This window comes from Dreissena polymorpha, chromosome 6 (assembly GCF_020536995.1).
Source record: "Dreissena polymorpha isolate Duluth1 chromosome 6, UMN_Dpol_1.0, whole genome shotgun sequence".
Taxonomy (NCBI): Eukaryota; Metazoa; Mollusca; class Bivalvia; order Myida; family Dreissenidae; genus Dreissena; species Dreissena polymorpha.
In genome coordinates this window covers 10,721,069-10,737,458 of record NC_068360.1, presented here as the reverse complement: position 1 = coordinate 10,737,458, position 16,390 = coordinate 10,721,069, and the positions used below count along the sequence as shown (strand labels likewise).

Below are 16,390 nucleotides of genomic sequence, written 5' to 3'. Positions count from 1 at the left end.
GACGTCACGCGCACCTGCTAAATGACCCGAGTTTCTACTGGAGGGCAAAAAGCGCATATACAGAAGCTCTATCTCAATATCTATCTCATAGTACTGCCTTGACAAAATCAACGTTTTTGTTGATAATCATACATAATATCAAATATAATTTTAATTATGATGTCTGAAAAGACATAAGCATGCAAGGAACTTTATTTTTGAATAATATTGTTATTATTTGTTTTTACTTCAAACGAACTCGGGAGTGGAAAACCATTTAAGAGCACATACGGTATATGGATACCACAAAATTTCTCTACTTGCACTTCTTTGCGACCATTTGAAGTTAAAACAAGTCTCAGAAATTGTAATTCTTTCAGAATAAAATAGATTTAATGAACGAAAACAATTGAGGATGAAGACAAACAACAAATAGATAGATTTTATCTTAGCAACATACCTGTATGCATGTAGTAACCTCTATATGTCTAAAAAAACTAACCTTGTTACACATTAAATAAATTTTATCGATTAATGTTATTGATTTATTTAATTGTTACACCAGTTTTGACACTCTGTGTTGCAGCATAGGTGTTAAATTGCACCTTTGTTCATCACAAATCGATTATCTCGTTATGATCGGAGACCGTCCAGACAAAGACAACAGGGTGTCATAAACCAAGGCACATTGGGTCCATGCCATAAACCACATGTTGCAGACGATTGTCTGTTCATTAAACACAATTCACGATACCTCCATGACATCTCTTGGCATTTTGAGAAATCAGTAAAGCCAAAGTTTAAAAGCAAAAAAAAAAGTGGCTTCAATAAAATATTTCAACATTACAAAATGACGAAATCTGTCAGAAATGGATTAACAGGAACTAGTGCATTATATTAGCCAGTTAATTGAATCATTATAATACAGTGTTCAATAAATATAATTTTAACATATTGTGCAGTATTACTGCTACGTAATTAAGGGATCCGGCAAATGTAAACTTCGCTAGTACGTGTATAGATTTTACGTTACTTCAGTGTACACAATACCATCATGAAAAGAAGCTATCACAATATGGTAAAAAATACTTGCGTTAAAGAAATGAAATTTATAATGTGTTTATAATAGAATGCTAGACTTTAAATTATCACTAATTATCACTAGCACGGACTCTAGATGACAATATACGCTCCGTGTCACTAGTAAAGAGATTTCAATATACATGCGAAGACAATTCAATTTGCATAATATGCAGGTTTTTTTCCGCGTTTGTATGATAAAATTTATTAACATTGGCATTCAATGTTAACGAAACGAGAATTTATTGATTGGAAAAGTATATAACCATAACATTTAATTTTTTTATGTATTCCGTTTTTGGCTTTGTTTGATAATTGATTAAATGCACCTCTTACAAGCTGATGAAAAAAAAACCTATCCATACCACTAATAATTATTATCAAATTAATAAGTGTTTTATTATTTGTGCAATATCATTTATTAAAGTCTTACTATCAGAAACAATAAGGCAATTTCATTGTTTTGTTTTGTGGGATTGTCAGTATTTAGTATTCCCACCACGTTTACTCTGATGCTTATAACTACATTGTTTTTATGAAGAGGGATCGATATATATACATGTGAATATACATTTATTGGTACTAAATATAATATATTAGCACTATTTTTTTTAAAGATATTCATTTTTATTTCGCATTTGTTATCAAAATATTGACGAAGCAAAAGCCCTTTATACATGCTTTACGTTACTGTAACCAGTGTTTTTGCCCTCCAGTCAATGCGCATGCGCGGAAATATCGAAATGTAAACAATAACAATCAACGTTCGTATATGGATGAAAAATTGCCGTTTATCAACGCATGCTGCTCGATGTAAGCAGCTGCTATCACCTCTGTTTCTATTTTTGTCCAATTCAATTTCCTTTTTTCTCTTTTCTTCTCATTAAGCGTTACCGCATCCATTGTGAAAAGTAACAACTTAAACAAGTGCAGACGACACTATGTGACGACACACTTACAAAAGCAGATGGGTTACATAAAACAACAAAGTAAAAATAGTATAGTTTAACCGTCAGAGTTGTTGTTGTTTGTTTACATGTTACCTCCAAGTTGGAGAGTTACGATCATTTTTTCACTTACGCACGATGTCAAACTTACGCAATGTTACTAAAACGCACTTACGAAATGCGTACGTTATTCGTAACTTGTCAACTTACGCCAATACTTACGCAATACTTAAGTATTGTTAGTAAAACGGTACCCAGGTATGCAAAATAGTCTTAAATATTTTTCCACAAAAACTGTCAAACGAGAAAAAAACATCACCATATGACTCAATTCAATTTTACGCAGCATGCAAATTGTAACACATTACGACCGCAAAAAGAAGATTTTATTTATTTTATTTTCGAAAGAAAATGATCAAAATCCAATATTGCGGCGATTGCTCCTGATAAAATGATGTCGACGTCAACATACATGTATATGTAGATTTACACACAGAGTCGTTCTAAAAATAATTAACAAAAAACTATTCTCGCCTAATTTGTTCATGGTCGCTGCAAATTTTGATGGCGTCTAAATCTAGCCTTCACATCCTGTAGTTTGTGACCCAAATACAAGATAACCCGTAATAATAATATCGAGCTATGAAACACTTGTTGCAAACGGGTAATTATTACTGAATAGACTTTCTTTGATAAAATAACAAAGACAAAATTTATTTCTTTAAAGAAAATACCCTTACGTTTACTTACATCCATAAGGAAAACAATTTGAATAGACTACTGAAATAAAATACACACCATCAGTATGCTCTACACACACAATTTTACATCCAAATGGGCACGCACATTCTGAATATCAAAAACACAAATAAGCTAGATCTACATGTAGATCTAAATCCTTCGTCCCACCGGTTCCATCCGAGGTAAGTAGTCCATAGAATATGCACGTTTTCATAATATCATCCAGGATACATTAACACGAAAAAAACGCGCGTCTTTAATGTTTTTATCCCAGACATCGCATACTACTAGTATTACTAGTTTCGTGTACACCAAAAGATGACATCACAAAACATGACGCAATAAGTATGTCATTTTATGACGCAATCAATCAGCTGATTCATTATACGGATGGCGAAAAATTATGTCCTTAGACTAGATCTAAAGGTTGAAGGTCGTATAATTTTAAAGCTAAACAGGGCTCGAAATTAACTTTTTTTTCTACTTGCAAAACATTGCGAGCAGCTTTAATACCAACTCGCAAAATCAAAAACAGTCTCGCAAATTTTGCAAGAAACATAAAAAAAGTTTGGACATTAATTTAGTACTATTAAACAAAATAAAAAGTACTTAACATACAAATTTTATTTCTGCAATCATACAAAGATATCAGTTCCTTCAGGTTTTTTTTTCCACTTTTTGGGAAGACAGCCCATGGCTTTGGAATTGGGAATTTTATCGGCATTTTCATGAAATTGGGAAAATAAATTCATATAATACTTTGTTAGATGTAATTGAATTAAAATTGAGATAAAATACGCATTAGACACTTCTTTAAAAAAAAAAAAAAAAAAAAAATAATAATTTTTTTTAATGGGAATTTTTTGCCACATTTTGGGAAAAAAGTATACTTTTTGGGATTGGGAACATAGCCGAATTTCGGCTATAAAATCGGGCCAAAAAAAACCTTGTCCTTTGACCATAAGGGTATTGTTTTCAAATATAAGTGTGTCGTGTTCACTCAGAAAACAAAGTTTAAGTGTCAGTTTGGGATATTTTTAATGGGTTTTCAAATATTGAAAAAAATCAGCTATGATATCGTGTTGAGTGTGATGTCACCAAAATACAAATCAACGGTTAACTTTGCTTTATCTTTCGTATTTTTATTTCCGCCTGTAGGCAAAAAGAAACTAATTATGTTTGGTTTCGACGCCATGTCTGTTCAAGTTCAATGAACAAATGTGAATAGTCGACTGTTTCACGTTTTTTGTACCAATACTATCCGCGTATCTGAACTATAAGTATACCAATCTACATACAAGGTGCGCGCTTCCGCATACAGGTATTCAGACGTTCTATAAATTGACCTTCGGTTTAGCGTTCATGACGTCGAGTGCATTTATATTACTAGTTTTTTTCCACTATTTCTTTACTCGCAAAAAAATACTAGTGGCTTAAAACTTAACTCGCAATCAGTATTTTACACTCGCATTTTGCGAGCGTGCGAGTGTTAATTTCGAGCCCTGGCTAAAGTTTTCTCGACTCTAGAGTTTTCTTATGAAAAATCATTCAGTGGTAGAATTAAAAGTAGTCCGTGCACGCGACAGGTATATTCAACAAGGTGGGAGACAGGCTAGTTTATTCCATAGGGTGTTATACCGTCAATGTCGGTATAAAAATGGGATACAACACCATATCTAACTACCTTTGAAAAAATAAAGCCTATTTGCGACATTTGACTTGCCAGTACACATATGTGTCAAGTATTTTGAATATCTTTCCTGATTTACTATCTGGAGTTCCATTGTTCACTATATGAACCATTTCTTTATCTATATCCTGTATTTTGAAGACGCCTACACCAAATTATTGATCAAAGGCAAATACTTCCATAAACGCATGTTACTTTAGACCCAACACTAACACACTATAGGTTACATAAACCTTGAGAGGAAACTTTAATGCCTATTGTAAATGGGAATGCTAATTAAATTGAAAATATAATATCAATATAATAAATTATACTTAGTTTATTTCTTATGAACCTCGTCATTGTGTTGATGGTTGCCATATTAGCTTGAGGCCGGTGCCTAAAACAGATAACTGCAGCCCAAACATAATATATCGATATCAATTCCATTGAATTCTTAATGAAATTTAAATTATCTTGCTTTATAATATAATGCAGAACATTTGTGATTCAATAGCATAAAAATATTTATCATGATATACAGAAACAAATTTTCTACCGTGTTTAACGAAAACTAATCCACGAAAGGTTAAGCATAGGCCATTACATTGTTTGGGCGTAGACACAATTTAATGCTAAATGGAGTAAATAACTTAGACAAATTTCTTATTTTCACTGTCAGGCTAAAACAGCTGCTCTCCTGTGTTTTCACCTGGAGCATTTTTGTCAATGCGAAGATTGTCTCGATTGTTTGATATAGCAAGCGCTCAACTAACGCGCTGATTTTCATTTTTCCTTATTTACATCCAATCGAACTTTAATTTAAATATTGAAGACTATTTATTTTAAATAAATTAATTAAAACAAAACATTTAATGGGCCTTAATCGTTTCTTAATTGACAAAAATATTTGCATTAATGTGTATATGCGCGTTTTCTGGAAGTCACTATGGTCTGGATTTTACTAGATTTAATCTTCAATTAGTCGTGTATTACCAATGTATAAATCCCATCTGGTATTTAAGTTAACAGTTGCGGGTAAACTAGAAAGTCAAACAGTACGTACCATCCGTGATATTTAAATGGCGTCCACAGGCTGTCTACTGGTTTGGGCTAATTTCTCTCTGTTTTTTTTTTGACGCTCTAAAAATGAACTACAGTTCCCTAAAAGGAGAGCAAAACGGCGTAGAATAACAACTATCAGAAATTGAAAATGTATTTATTGTGTGTGTATGATGCATCAAAATAGGAAGTATATATTCGCTGCTTTGTACATTTTCCGAAAAAAAAAATACTACAAAAATGTTCCTTATCTCTTTCATTAGTAGTTTGTTTCCGGAAAATATCAGTACGTATATTATTTCGGTGAAGTTTTATCTGAAGCATTGGAATTTTGTGGATTAAGTGCATATTTGTGTTTTCGCTCTCCAGATCCATTTGCTTAGGGTTTTATTGCTTTTTGATTATAAAAACGACATTGTATAATAATTAGCCCATTCAACAACTTGAAAGACATGGAATTCAACATCGATTGATAAACATGCACATTCCTGATTGTTAATAGCACGAAAAATATGGACTTCATCCACGTACAATCGCGAAACAAGCAAATAAGATTTCCGTTATTGTGCTTGAACATTAATGTTTTGTCTTAATCACATTAAGTGATATTAAACCCTTACACGAGAACACCTTCGAATATGATTATGTGCAGGAATGTTAAAACTAAGGTATAATATTAAGTAGCTTAACACAAACGATCATGAACACACTAATTATTATAATTATATTTCTTTGTCATGTTTTAGAGACGTATATGGACAATTGATTATGTCTGGAAGAGTGTGTCCAGTATAGCAAGTCGATGCATATCTAGCGTAGATGATGACGAAACAAGTGGTCAAATATCATCAGCTTTAATACGCACATCATTGAAGGTGAGAATCTTATAATAAACACATAGTTATACTAAACGTTGCCACAACCCGCAATATTTAATATTTAAAACTAATTTGTTGTGCGGATTAAGAAGCTTGAAATAATAGTTTGAAACATATATAATTACTCGGTTGGGTGTTGTTTACGCATCTCACGTATTGGTAGTATTTCAAACTCACATCAGCACGAAGAATGGTAAGTTATTGTGGTCAGTCCATGTCCGGCATTGTGCGACGTGTGTCGTATAAATGCCGTATGCCCTGAACTTATAGCTTTGTATTGCTCATGAGGTCACAAAAGTCATCCAAGTTTATAAAAATTGATCAAAATAGCTATCTTAACCATTTATTGGATTAATTTGATTCATTATAACGTGCGTCAAAAACAAAAGTCTGTTAGTTTAATCTTATAAAAACATTGGTACAACTTTAGTAACATCAGTTATGACCCCATCTTTATGAAACGTATTGGGACATTGTCTTGACCATATTAAAGCCTTGGAAAGAATGTTCATGTCATCACTATCTATGATGTATTTGAATCTTATTAACGAGCTTCCGAAAACTAGGTCACCAAGTCAAATCTTAGAGAAAGATTCAAGTAACATTCATGACACAATCTTGATTACAATTGGTTAGAATAGTTATCTTGGTAATATCTAAGTCTAGTTTGAATCTACGACAAAATATCTGAGTCACCTGGTAAAATATTAACAAAAACGTGTTACAACTATACAGGCAGCATTTTCGATTCAGTATTATTGAAACTTAGAATTTTTATCTTGAAAATATCTAGTCCGTTTTTGAATTTGAGTCAACTTGCTGAGTTTACTTGGGCCACAAAATAAAGCAATAGGTCAAGTATTCAACAGTTAGGAATCCTTGAACTCATGCGAGCGCTTTAGGGCCAGTATAAACCTCTTGATAAAATGTACTTGTTGCGTACGTATATTAATTATGATTTTCAGAAAAAATAACAACTCTTACAAAATGTATTCTATAGTCTGCGTTCATCAATTATTGTGTATGTTCTAAACGTGTTTTCTTTCTTCCATTATATATATTGAGAAAATAAGATTTTCATTGCAGCTGTTGTTAATGAAAACACCTAGATAAATTGTTATCTTTCTTTAATTACAGTCAATTTTAATCAAAGAATCAATACAAAAGTGGTCGGTCTTGGATGACAATAACTGCGAAATATGTATAGTTAATGGACAATTGGAAAAAGGTTAGTAATTGATTGCATTAACTATTGAGTTATAATTCAATGTATTTGATACAAGTATGAAGCGTATTTGGTGCTAATCTGTGAATTAATGTTAGATGTATATGGTTTTATTGTGCGTAATTTCAAGAACTTGGCATATATAAAATAAATAAACAAGGTCTTGGACAAAAATATAATCATTTTATTAAGATGGACCTCATGGGAAACCATATCGTTTGGCTTGTTATCAAACTTTATATCCTTTCTATCAGACATATCCGTGATATTTGTTAAATAGTATGTTAGAAAACCTGAAACGGCAAATGTTTGCATTTATTATAAGAAGGGACAAGAAATCAGACGTTCCAGTCGCGATTCGATCGGTATTAAGAGTTTACCACAATTTTACGTCAACAATTTCCATTAACATTTATGTAAAAACGATTAAAAAATTACGAGTTACATTTCTCTTGTTTCAACTCTATAAGCTAAATTCATGTCTCACTCTTGATTTAACTTGGTCATAATATTTTTTCTTGAAAATATCTACGTTAAGTTCAAATCTAGGTCAAAATCTTTATATTGACATTTACTGTACTGAGTTTGAATCTAGACCACGTGCGTCCAAAAACTATGTCAACGGATCACATCTAAGAAAAAGTGTGTAGCCTATCTAAAAAGGCAACATGTATTATTCAATGTTGATTAAACTTGATCAGTGTATTTATCTTTGCACTACCTAGGTTCTATTTGAATCTAGGTCACGTGCATTAAAAGGTCATCATGTCAAATTATATGAAACTTGTGTTACCACTAAAGAGGTCAGATTCATAAATAAATCGTTATAAAACTTAACCAGATTGTTAATCTTGACAATATATGGGCCAAATACGAATCTAAACCATCTGCGTCAAAAAATGGTCATCAGGTCGTATCTAAGGAAAGCTGTTCTATAATTCTAGAATCAACACATATAACTCTTGTTACCTGGTCAAATTACGTAGAAACGATGTTAAAACGATTGTGCTAACGAAAGCTAGGCCGAGTTCAAATATTGACTCCGTACGTTGCAAAACCGTCTGACTAGGTAACCTGGTAAAATCTTATATTTCTTTTTAAGCGCTAGAGCAAAAAGTCAATATTGATGAAACTTGACCAAAATGTTTATTCGCATAAAATCTAGGCCCAGTTTGAATCTTTATCATGTTCGTCAAAACAAAACTAGGCCAACAGGTCAAATCTCAGAACTTTCTTGTTACGACGATAGAGTTCATATATATGTCTGCGTGTTTATCTTGACAATGTCAATGGCGGGTTCTAATCTGGGACAGATTTTGCTAAGACTAGTTCACCATGTCAATGCTCTAGAGACCATATTTATGACTCAGTATTAATGAAACTTGACCATAATGTATATTTTAACAATTTTTTACCTTAGTTGAAATCTGGGTCGCTAGTGTCTCCGGCCTAGCTACGCCCCTTAGGCCTCTCGGGTGGAATGACAATTAACTCGAGGTTCTGGTCTTAAATGTGTATTGGTCAGATCCTGTAGTAAGAATAATAATAATAAGAAGATTAAAAGTAATTAAAACAATCGCGGCATGCGGCGAATATTTTTGCGCATCATAAACACGGCTAGTGTTTTAAATTTCTCGCACATTATAAAAGTCAATAATTATGTCATTTTAATGACATTTTGCAAACGCAAACAATATACCGCTTTCAATTAGTAGACGGAAATCGGTAGTAAATATATAATGTTTCGAAATGTCAAAACACTTAAGATCTATGCATAACAAAAGAAAAATAAACAATATGTGTACATCGATATGATGCTAAAACAATTGTTCAACCAGTATGCTAAAAATGCTAACACGTTGTTACATCTGGAATTGGCCACAACTTTGCCACTTCGGAGCGCGGCGGTTCCTGGTCGACCTTCATACTTCTGGATTCACGTCATCAGCGGATGGTGTATATTTTCCTCACTTCTGTGGGATGACGTATTTTGTACCGGCTGTAGCGACATCCTCTAGAACAATATCTGAGGGTTTTCCATCAGTTTGTCTTAGGGGTAAGATAAGATTCCGATGGAGTCTTCGAATACGTCTTGCTCTTGGATCATTCCTTTTAACGTCATAGACGGGAATTTCAGGGTTTGGTTGATCCAAGACAAAGTAAGGGTCATTCTCCCATTTGTCTGCTATTTTCTTCTTGCCACGAAGGGTAACATTACGTACAAGTACAAGATCGCCGCGTTCAATTTTCGCGGCATGCGCCTTTCGGTCGTATTGTCGTTTATTGACCTCCGCCGTTCTCTTTGCTATTTCCTTAGCCGTTTTGTATGTGTTCGCAAGACGCTCCCGGAGTTTACGTGCATATTCGTTCGAACATCTGGCATTGAGGTGGTCGATATCGAGTTCGAGACGAATATCTATTGCTAGCCTTGGATGACGACCGAACATTAAATAGTACGGGGAATAGCCTGTACTATCATGAATGGTAGCATTATACGCATGTACCATTGGCCCGACGTGATCCTTCCAGTTACTCTTCTTGTCTTCGTCAAGCGTTTCCAACATTTTAAGTAGTGTCTGATTGAATCGCTCGACCTTACCATTGCCCATAGCGTGGTACGGCGTAGTACGTGATTGATTCACACCTCCTAGGCGACATAGTTCTGTCATAAGGCTCGACATAAAATTTGCCCCCTTGTCGCTATGGATTCAGGAAAGCCGTAATTCACAATGAATTTCTCGAACAAAACTCTAGCGTTGGTCTTGGCTGTTTGGTTTGTCGTTGGGTAGGCCTGGGCGTATCTTGTGAAATGATCTGTTACAACAAGAATATGTTCGAACCCGCCTTTTTATCGTTCAAGACTTAAATAGTTAATACAGATCATTTCCATGGGTGCTGACGTGGATATCAGACCAAATAAGCTGAATCAGGTGCTGCCTTTCGTCGAATACACCTCGGACAACTAGCCACTTTGTCGCGAACGAAAGTATCAATTCCTGGCCAGTAGAACCTCTGCTTGAAAAGTGACATAGTTCGATCTCTGCCCTGGTGTCCAAGGTCATCGTGTAATGCCTGAAATACCTCATCTCTAAGTGCAGACGGCAATACCAGTTGATGATACTGTTCACCGAAAAGAGTGCCTTTACGGTATAAAACACCATTTCTGAGTTCCAATTTATCCCAGTCTCGTCGATACTTATCTACCGCATTTGCGCCCAAAGCCCGCAAAGCTGACGGCTAGGTGCCTTTGTGTACATGATCAATACCAACGGAAATGACTGGAACTTTCGACTGTGCCTGTATACAGTCCTTAGAACTCAAAGCGTATGACAGTAAAACTTCATCAGGAACTTGTACACCTGCCTGAGCTTCCACTTCTGATATACTGTCGGGAATTACCGTACTCACAATGATTGGTAACGCTTCCACTGTCGCTGCCACTGAGGTTGACAAAGCTTGGAAGGTTGGTGGATCAATGATCAAGCGACTTAAACCATCTGCATCGGCATTGTTCTTCTTTGGTCGATAGCGCGTTGTAAAATTATAATTGGCTAATGCTGCCATCCAGCGTTGACCCGTCGCGTCGAGTTTCGCAGTGGTTGTAACGTATGTAAGTGGGTTGTTGTCTGTAACTACCTCGAAAGTTGCACCGTAGAGGTAGTCGTGAAATTTTTTCGGTGATGGCCCATTTCAACGCCAAGAATTCAAATTTATGCGTTGGGTAGTGCTTTTCCGCCGGTTTGAGCGATCTACTGGCGAATGCAATGACTCTGTCTTTGTCATCTTGATGCTGGTAAAGCACAGCTCCCAAACCAGAACCTGATGCGTCCGTGTGCAAGGTAAATGGTTGGTCGTAGTTGGCGTAGACCAAAATCGATGGGTTGAATAACTGTTTTACCAAGGCTTCAAATGCCTCCTGGTGCTCATCTTCCCATTTAAACGGCAATTTCTTTAAAAAAAAATTACTGCGTTTAGTGTTAGTGGGCTGTCCAATAAGTGAATTGTTCAATGGTCGAGCCATTTTCGCGAAGCCTTTAATAAAACGCCGATAGTATCCAGCGAACCCCAAAAACTTCCTTACTTCTTTGACACTAGAGGGAACTGGCCAGTTGGCGATTGCTGCAATTTTCGTTGGATCAGCTTCGATACCATTTGCAGAGACCACGTAACCAAGGAAAGTTGTCTGTGTTTTGAAAAATTGGCATTTCGACGGTTTTATTTTCAAATTGTAGGAGGCTAATCGTGAAAATCACTGATCTAGTCGACTTATATGGGTACTTATGTCAGATGAAAAAATGATGATGTCATCGAGATATATTAAGCAGTCTCGAAGGTTCAAGTCACCCATACATCATTCCATGAGCCTTTGAAAGGTAGCGGGGGCATTGCAAAGACCAAAGTAAAGCCTGTTACATTCATAAAAGCCCAGTCCACCGCATTGAGATGCTGTTTTCTATTGTCCGATTCCTCTAGTTCGACCTGCCAGTAGCCTGCTTTGAGGTCCAACTTTGAAAAGTATTTTGCTCCAGACAAGAGGTGTAATGTTTCCTCGACCCTAGGTAATGCATAGCTATCCTTCTTAGTTCGTTCATTCAGACGACGAAAGTCTATACAGAAGCGAATGCTGGCCTCTTTTTTCCTTACAATAACACAATTTGAAGACCAAGGGGAATTTGATTCTCGTATGGCTCCAACGTCTAACATATCCTTAAGATGCTCCCGTACTTCATTAAACAGTGCTGGTGGTATTCTTCTATACGGTTCTTTGAATGGTTCTTCATTAATAAGATTGATTTTATGTTTCACTGCCTTTGTATGACCCAAATCCAAATCCGACGTTGGGAATATCGAATGTCATTTTTCAAACAAATTGTAAACTTCTGTCTTTTGATCTGTTGTTAATTCTGAATCATCTAGATCGATGCCGTACTTCTCCTTCCTATTTTCATATTGTCGTTTGTTTTCTGTTTCTGAAGCATCCATGTGGTTGATATTCACACTCATAGGTTGACAAATAGGCGCTTCTTTTAGAACTTCAACTTCATTCAATTGGCAAAGTGTCTGTTTCGCTTTTATTTTATGGGTCTGGCTGTAACGTTGCAAATTCGTACTGGTATTCTTGCTGTCTTCCCCGGGTTATCAATACTGACCACCCTAGGACAAACGATGGCGCTATGACATGGTATGTCTTCAACGGTTTTGGTAACAGCTTCTGTTGCGAGTCCTTGTTTCCTGTAGAAACCGATGACAGTTCTGCTCTCGCCAGGATGTAAAGTGATCGGTTTTGTTGCTGTAACAAGTCCCATCTCTGCATTTAGGGACATAAAACCAGCTTTCCATATCTCATTTACAGTTGTATTACCAGCCCAGGGTTTCATTTCTCGTAGAACATTCTTTCCGAGTAATACATAAGCAGTGCCATGATATTCTTGCACTGGAACTACGAGCAATACGGTTTCTATGGGCTTCTGCGTAAACTCAGTCTCAACGTTTGCAAATATGTATCCACTATATGAAATTGAACTGCCATTTGCACATTTTAGTTCTACACCGAATTCGTCCATAGAGTGTAATATTGGCTTTGGTAACATGGTGTTGTAAAATATTTCCGTAATAGTGCTTACTTGTGACCCGCTATCAATGAGTGCCGTAGTGTCATGTCCATCTAATTTGATCTTGTCTAAATTGGCATCACCTATCATTCGTTGTAAAATATCTTCCTTCTTAAGTGTTGTGGAGTTTATGGTATCCTTGTTTGTTCTGCTGTCATCCAACTCCTCGATCAGAGCCTCTTCTAGTTTAAATTTTGCGTTCGATTGTTGTTATTATTTCTGTTATCAAATGCGCCATTGTTCTCGTGGTTTCCTCTGTAGCCATGGGAGAATCTACCATAACCTGTGCGGTATCCTCCTCGACTTCTGAAGTTCGTGTTGCCTCTATAGCCTCTGTACGATTGGCCTCTGTTAGTCCATGTACTGGTGTTAACTTGATCATTTGGTTTCTGTCTTTCCTGTGTAAGGGCGTTTATTTTCTTCTCCATCTGCTTCATTTGTTCTTTCAGGTCATTCAAAATCCTCAAATGAGTGTCCATCTGATGAACATTTACTTGTTTCGGGTGTTCTGGTTCCTTCGCGCTTTTTAGTTCCTGCTCTTTTGTCCGAACCTTTCGTCTCAATTCTTCAAACGTACAGTCAGATTCGTAAAACATTCGCGTTGCGTTTTTCAACTCTGTGTTTCCCAGATAGTTTCAAAATCTCGTCTTCGACATCTTTTCTTTTCTGTATTCTTTGATCTCTCCCTTGTCAATGGCCTTTTGTAGTAATTCTTCTAGTCGTATACCCCATGCTGATATATCTTCATCTTTCTCCTGCTTCGCTTTATAATATTCTTCCATTAAACTTTCACCACTCTTAATGTCTCCAAAATTGCTGTCTAGTGTTACAAGTATCTCTTCAGTTGTTGCTGTTGGTTTAAGTGTGGTAAGTATTTTCCTGGGTTTTCCACCAATAGCATTTCGTATGGCTTGTCTCAGAATCTCTTTGTGGTAAATGTTGGAAATGAGCATACTTTCTACTTCAATTTTCCATTCTTGAAATTGTGCAGGGTCTGAAAATTTCGGAACGTTTGGCTTAATCATGAATGGCATGTATTCTTGTTTGTCGGTTGTTTTCTTTCTGTGCGTATTATATGTATGTTGATGATAACTTGGCTCTATAAGCTCGTCATCCAATGAACATAAGACTGTTTTTCCAAAAGACTCTGCTCTAAGTCCCGTTTCTGTTGTTTCAGAGCTCGAACCCTTTCTGTATACTGCCTATCTTTTTCTTCTCTCAATCTGTCTCTTTCTTTCAGTTCTTTTATGCGTGCTTTCCTTTCAATCGCTTTGGAAATTTCATTCTCCTTCAGCTTAATCAACTCGATTTTTTTCTGGAGATGCTCTATATAATCGTATCCACTTTCATCCTGTCTATCTCTTTTGATAAGCTGATGATCATATGTGTTGTCTTTTCCACTCTCTCTTTTAATTCTGTCCTCAGAATGAACAAATTGTGTAACATCTTCTTGCATTGCCATTGTCTTCTGTTTCAGCCAATTTAATTCTCTATCTACAGTGTCTATGGATGCTGAGGAGCCCTTACTCAAAATGTCCAAATGTGTTCTTATTTCATCAACTTGACTATATTCACCCACTGTAATTAGAGACTGTCCACTTTCTGTGTTCATCTTTGAACAGTCCATGCGGTAATCATATCCGCATGCTCCTTGCAACACAACATCATCATCGTAATCAATGTCAATGACTGTTTCCCTCATTCTCTGCAATTCTAATTCCGATTCTGTCCCTCTCTTCTCTAACGTACGTGAGTCATGAACTTCTTGTTGCCATCTGGTGACGTGTTCTTCCTTATTTCTCTTTAATTCCTCCTTTTTCTGTTTTGCCTCTCTTCGAGCTTTAATAACTTCTTCTCGTTGCCTTTGAAATTCATTCAACTGGGCCATTTTAATATCTCTATCTCTCTGCTTGATTCGTTCAACCTTTTCTGTTCCCCTTGTTAATTCATAATCCTTTCTTAGCATTTCCCGTCTGTGAAATCTCTTTTTCCTTTCTGTCACACCACCATCCATGTTTCAAAATGTTAATGTCAACAAATCAGACGAGTATACAGTTTTTTATATCTGATACAATGTTTCCGAATAAACGAATGCACGTTGTAATAAACACTTTGTGTTGTATCTTTAAGTTCAAAACACACTGTTCGTAAAACCCTATTGTCTGCAGAAGCGTCTATTTCACAACACACTGTTATGTTAACGTTTCTTTCACATCCACATATGTAAACTTTCATGCAATCAATGTAACATGCGGATCTATTCACTTAATCACTAAACTAAAATGAATAAACAATATCAAATTCACAAATAATTGTACATTCAATATACACTTAACATGCGCACAATAATAACCTTTAATCACTAATCTTTATGATAATGTATAATCCAATAATTATACCAATTATTTGAATATTAAGTTCAGTTTAAAAATTACTATATATAAAAGTGAATAAATCAAAAGACAGCTGTATATCAACCACTTGAGTACAAGACAGAAATAGTTATTTAATATCTGTACGAATATAATAACTAAATATTTACCAATTTTACAATTAAAATTTGATTTTAATTTGAAAGAATGCCAAAAATATTCAAATGATTGTAATTAAATTATAATTTTGTAACAAAAACACAAAAATCTAAATCACTTTTTTAAAATACTCTAATACATAATCAAAGTATCAACGATTTACAAACGTGCGCAATTAATTTCCGGTATTTCGCTTTCCGGTTTAACTATATCCGGTTCCGGTTCAGAGTTCAAACGGCTGCGCTTCAATGTTTTAGTATCGGTATTCGCTACAAATATTTATCAATAACCCGTCAATCAATTAATACTCGTAAACGCGCACTTTCTCCGTTTCCGATAAACGCCTTTTAAACCTCGATCGGTAACTCGATAACTATCCAATCGCAATATATGTAAATTTTACAGATTAAACCTGCAAAGATTTACAATATTCCGATTTAAATCAACGTACGACTGCTTTCTTATCGAATCGCGCAACCTTGCAAGGATTTTCTATAACCATTCATTTATTTTACAATGAAATAAGCTTGCAACAAATTTCATTGAAAAATAACGCTTCCATTAACGGTCACATTTAGCTAATACCCGTGCATTTATGAAATGCACGTGTATAGCTGTTCAGTGTTACCAATAAATGGATAAATGCGGGATTGGAGGGATTATAGG

The 16,390-nt window shown here is 35.4% G+C and overlaps 1 protein-coding gene across 1 annotated transcript in view; it reads left to right on the top strand.

The window, feature by feature from the left end:
* LOC127836681 (uncharacterized) overlaps positions 1-16,390 on the top strand; it is a 67,536-nt gene that overhangs the window by 36,479 nt on the left and 14,667 nt on the right. The window contains exons 9-10 of the mRNA XM_052363374.1: positions 6,225-6,353; positions 7,494-7,584. Of these exons, the coding sequence (XP_052219334.1) occupies positions 6,225-6,353; positions 7,494-7,584 (220 nt within the window). The remainder of the gene's footprint in view (positions 1-6,224; positions 6,354-7,493; positions 7,585-16,390) is intronic.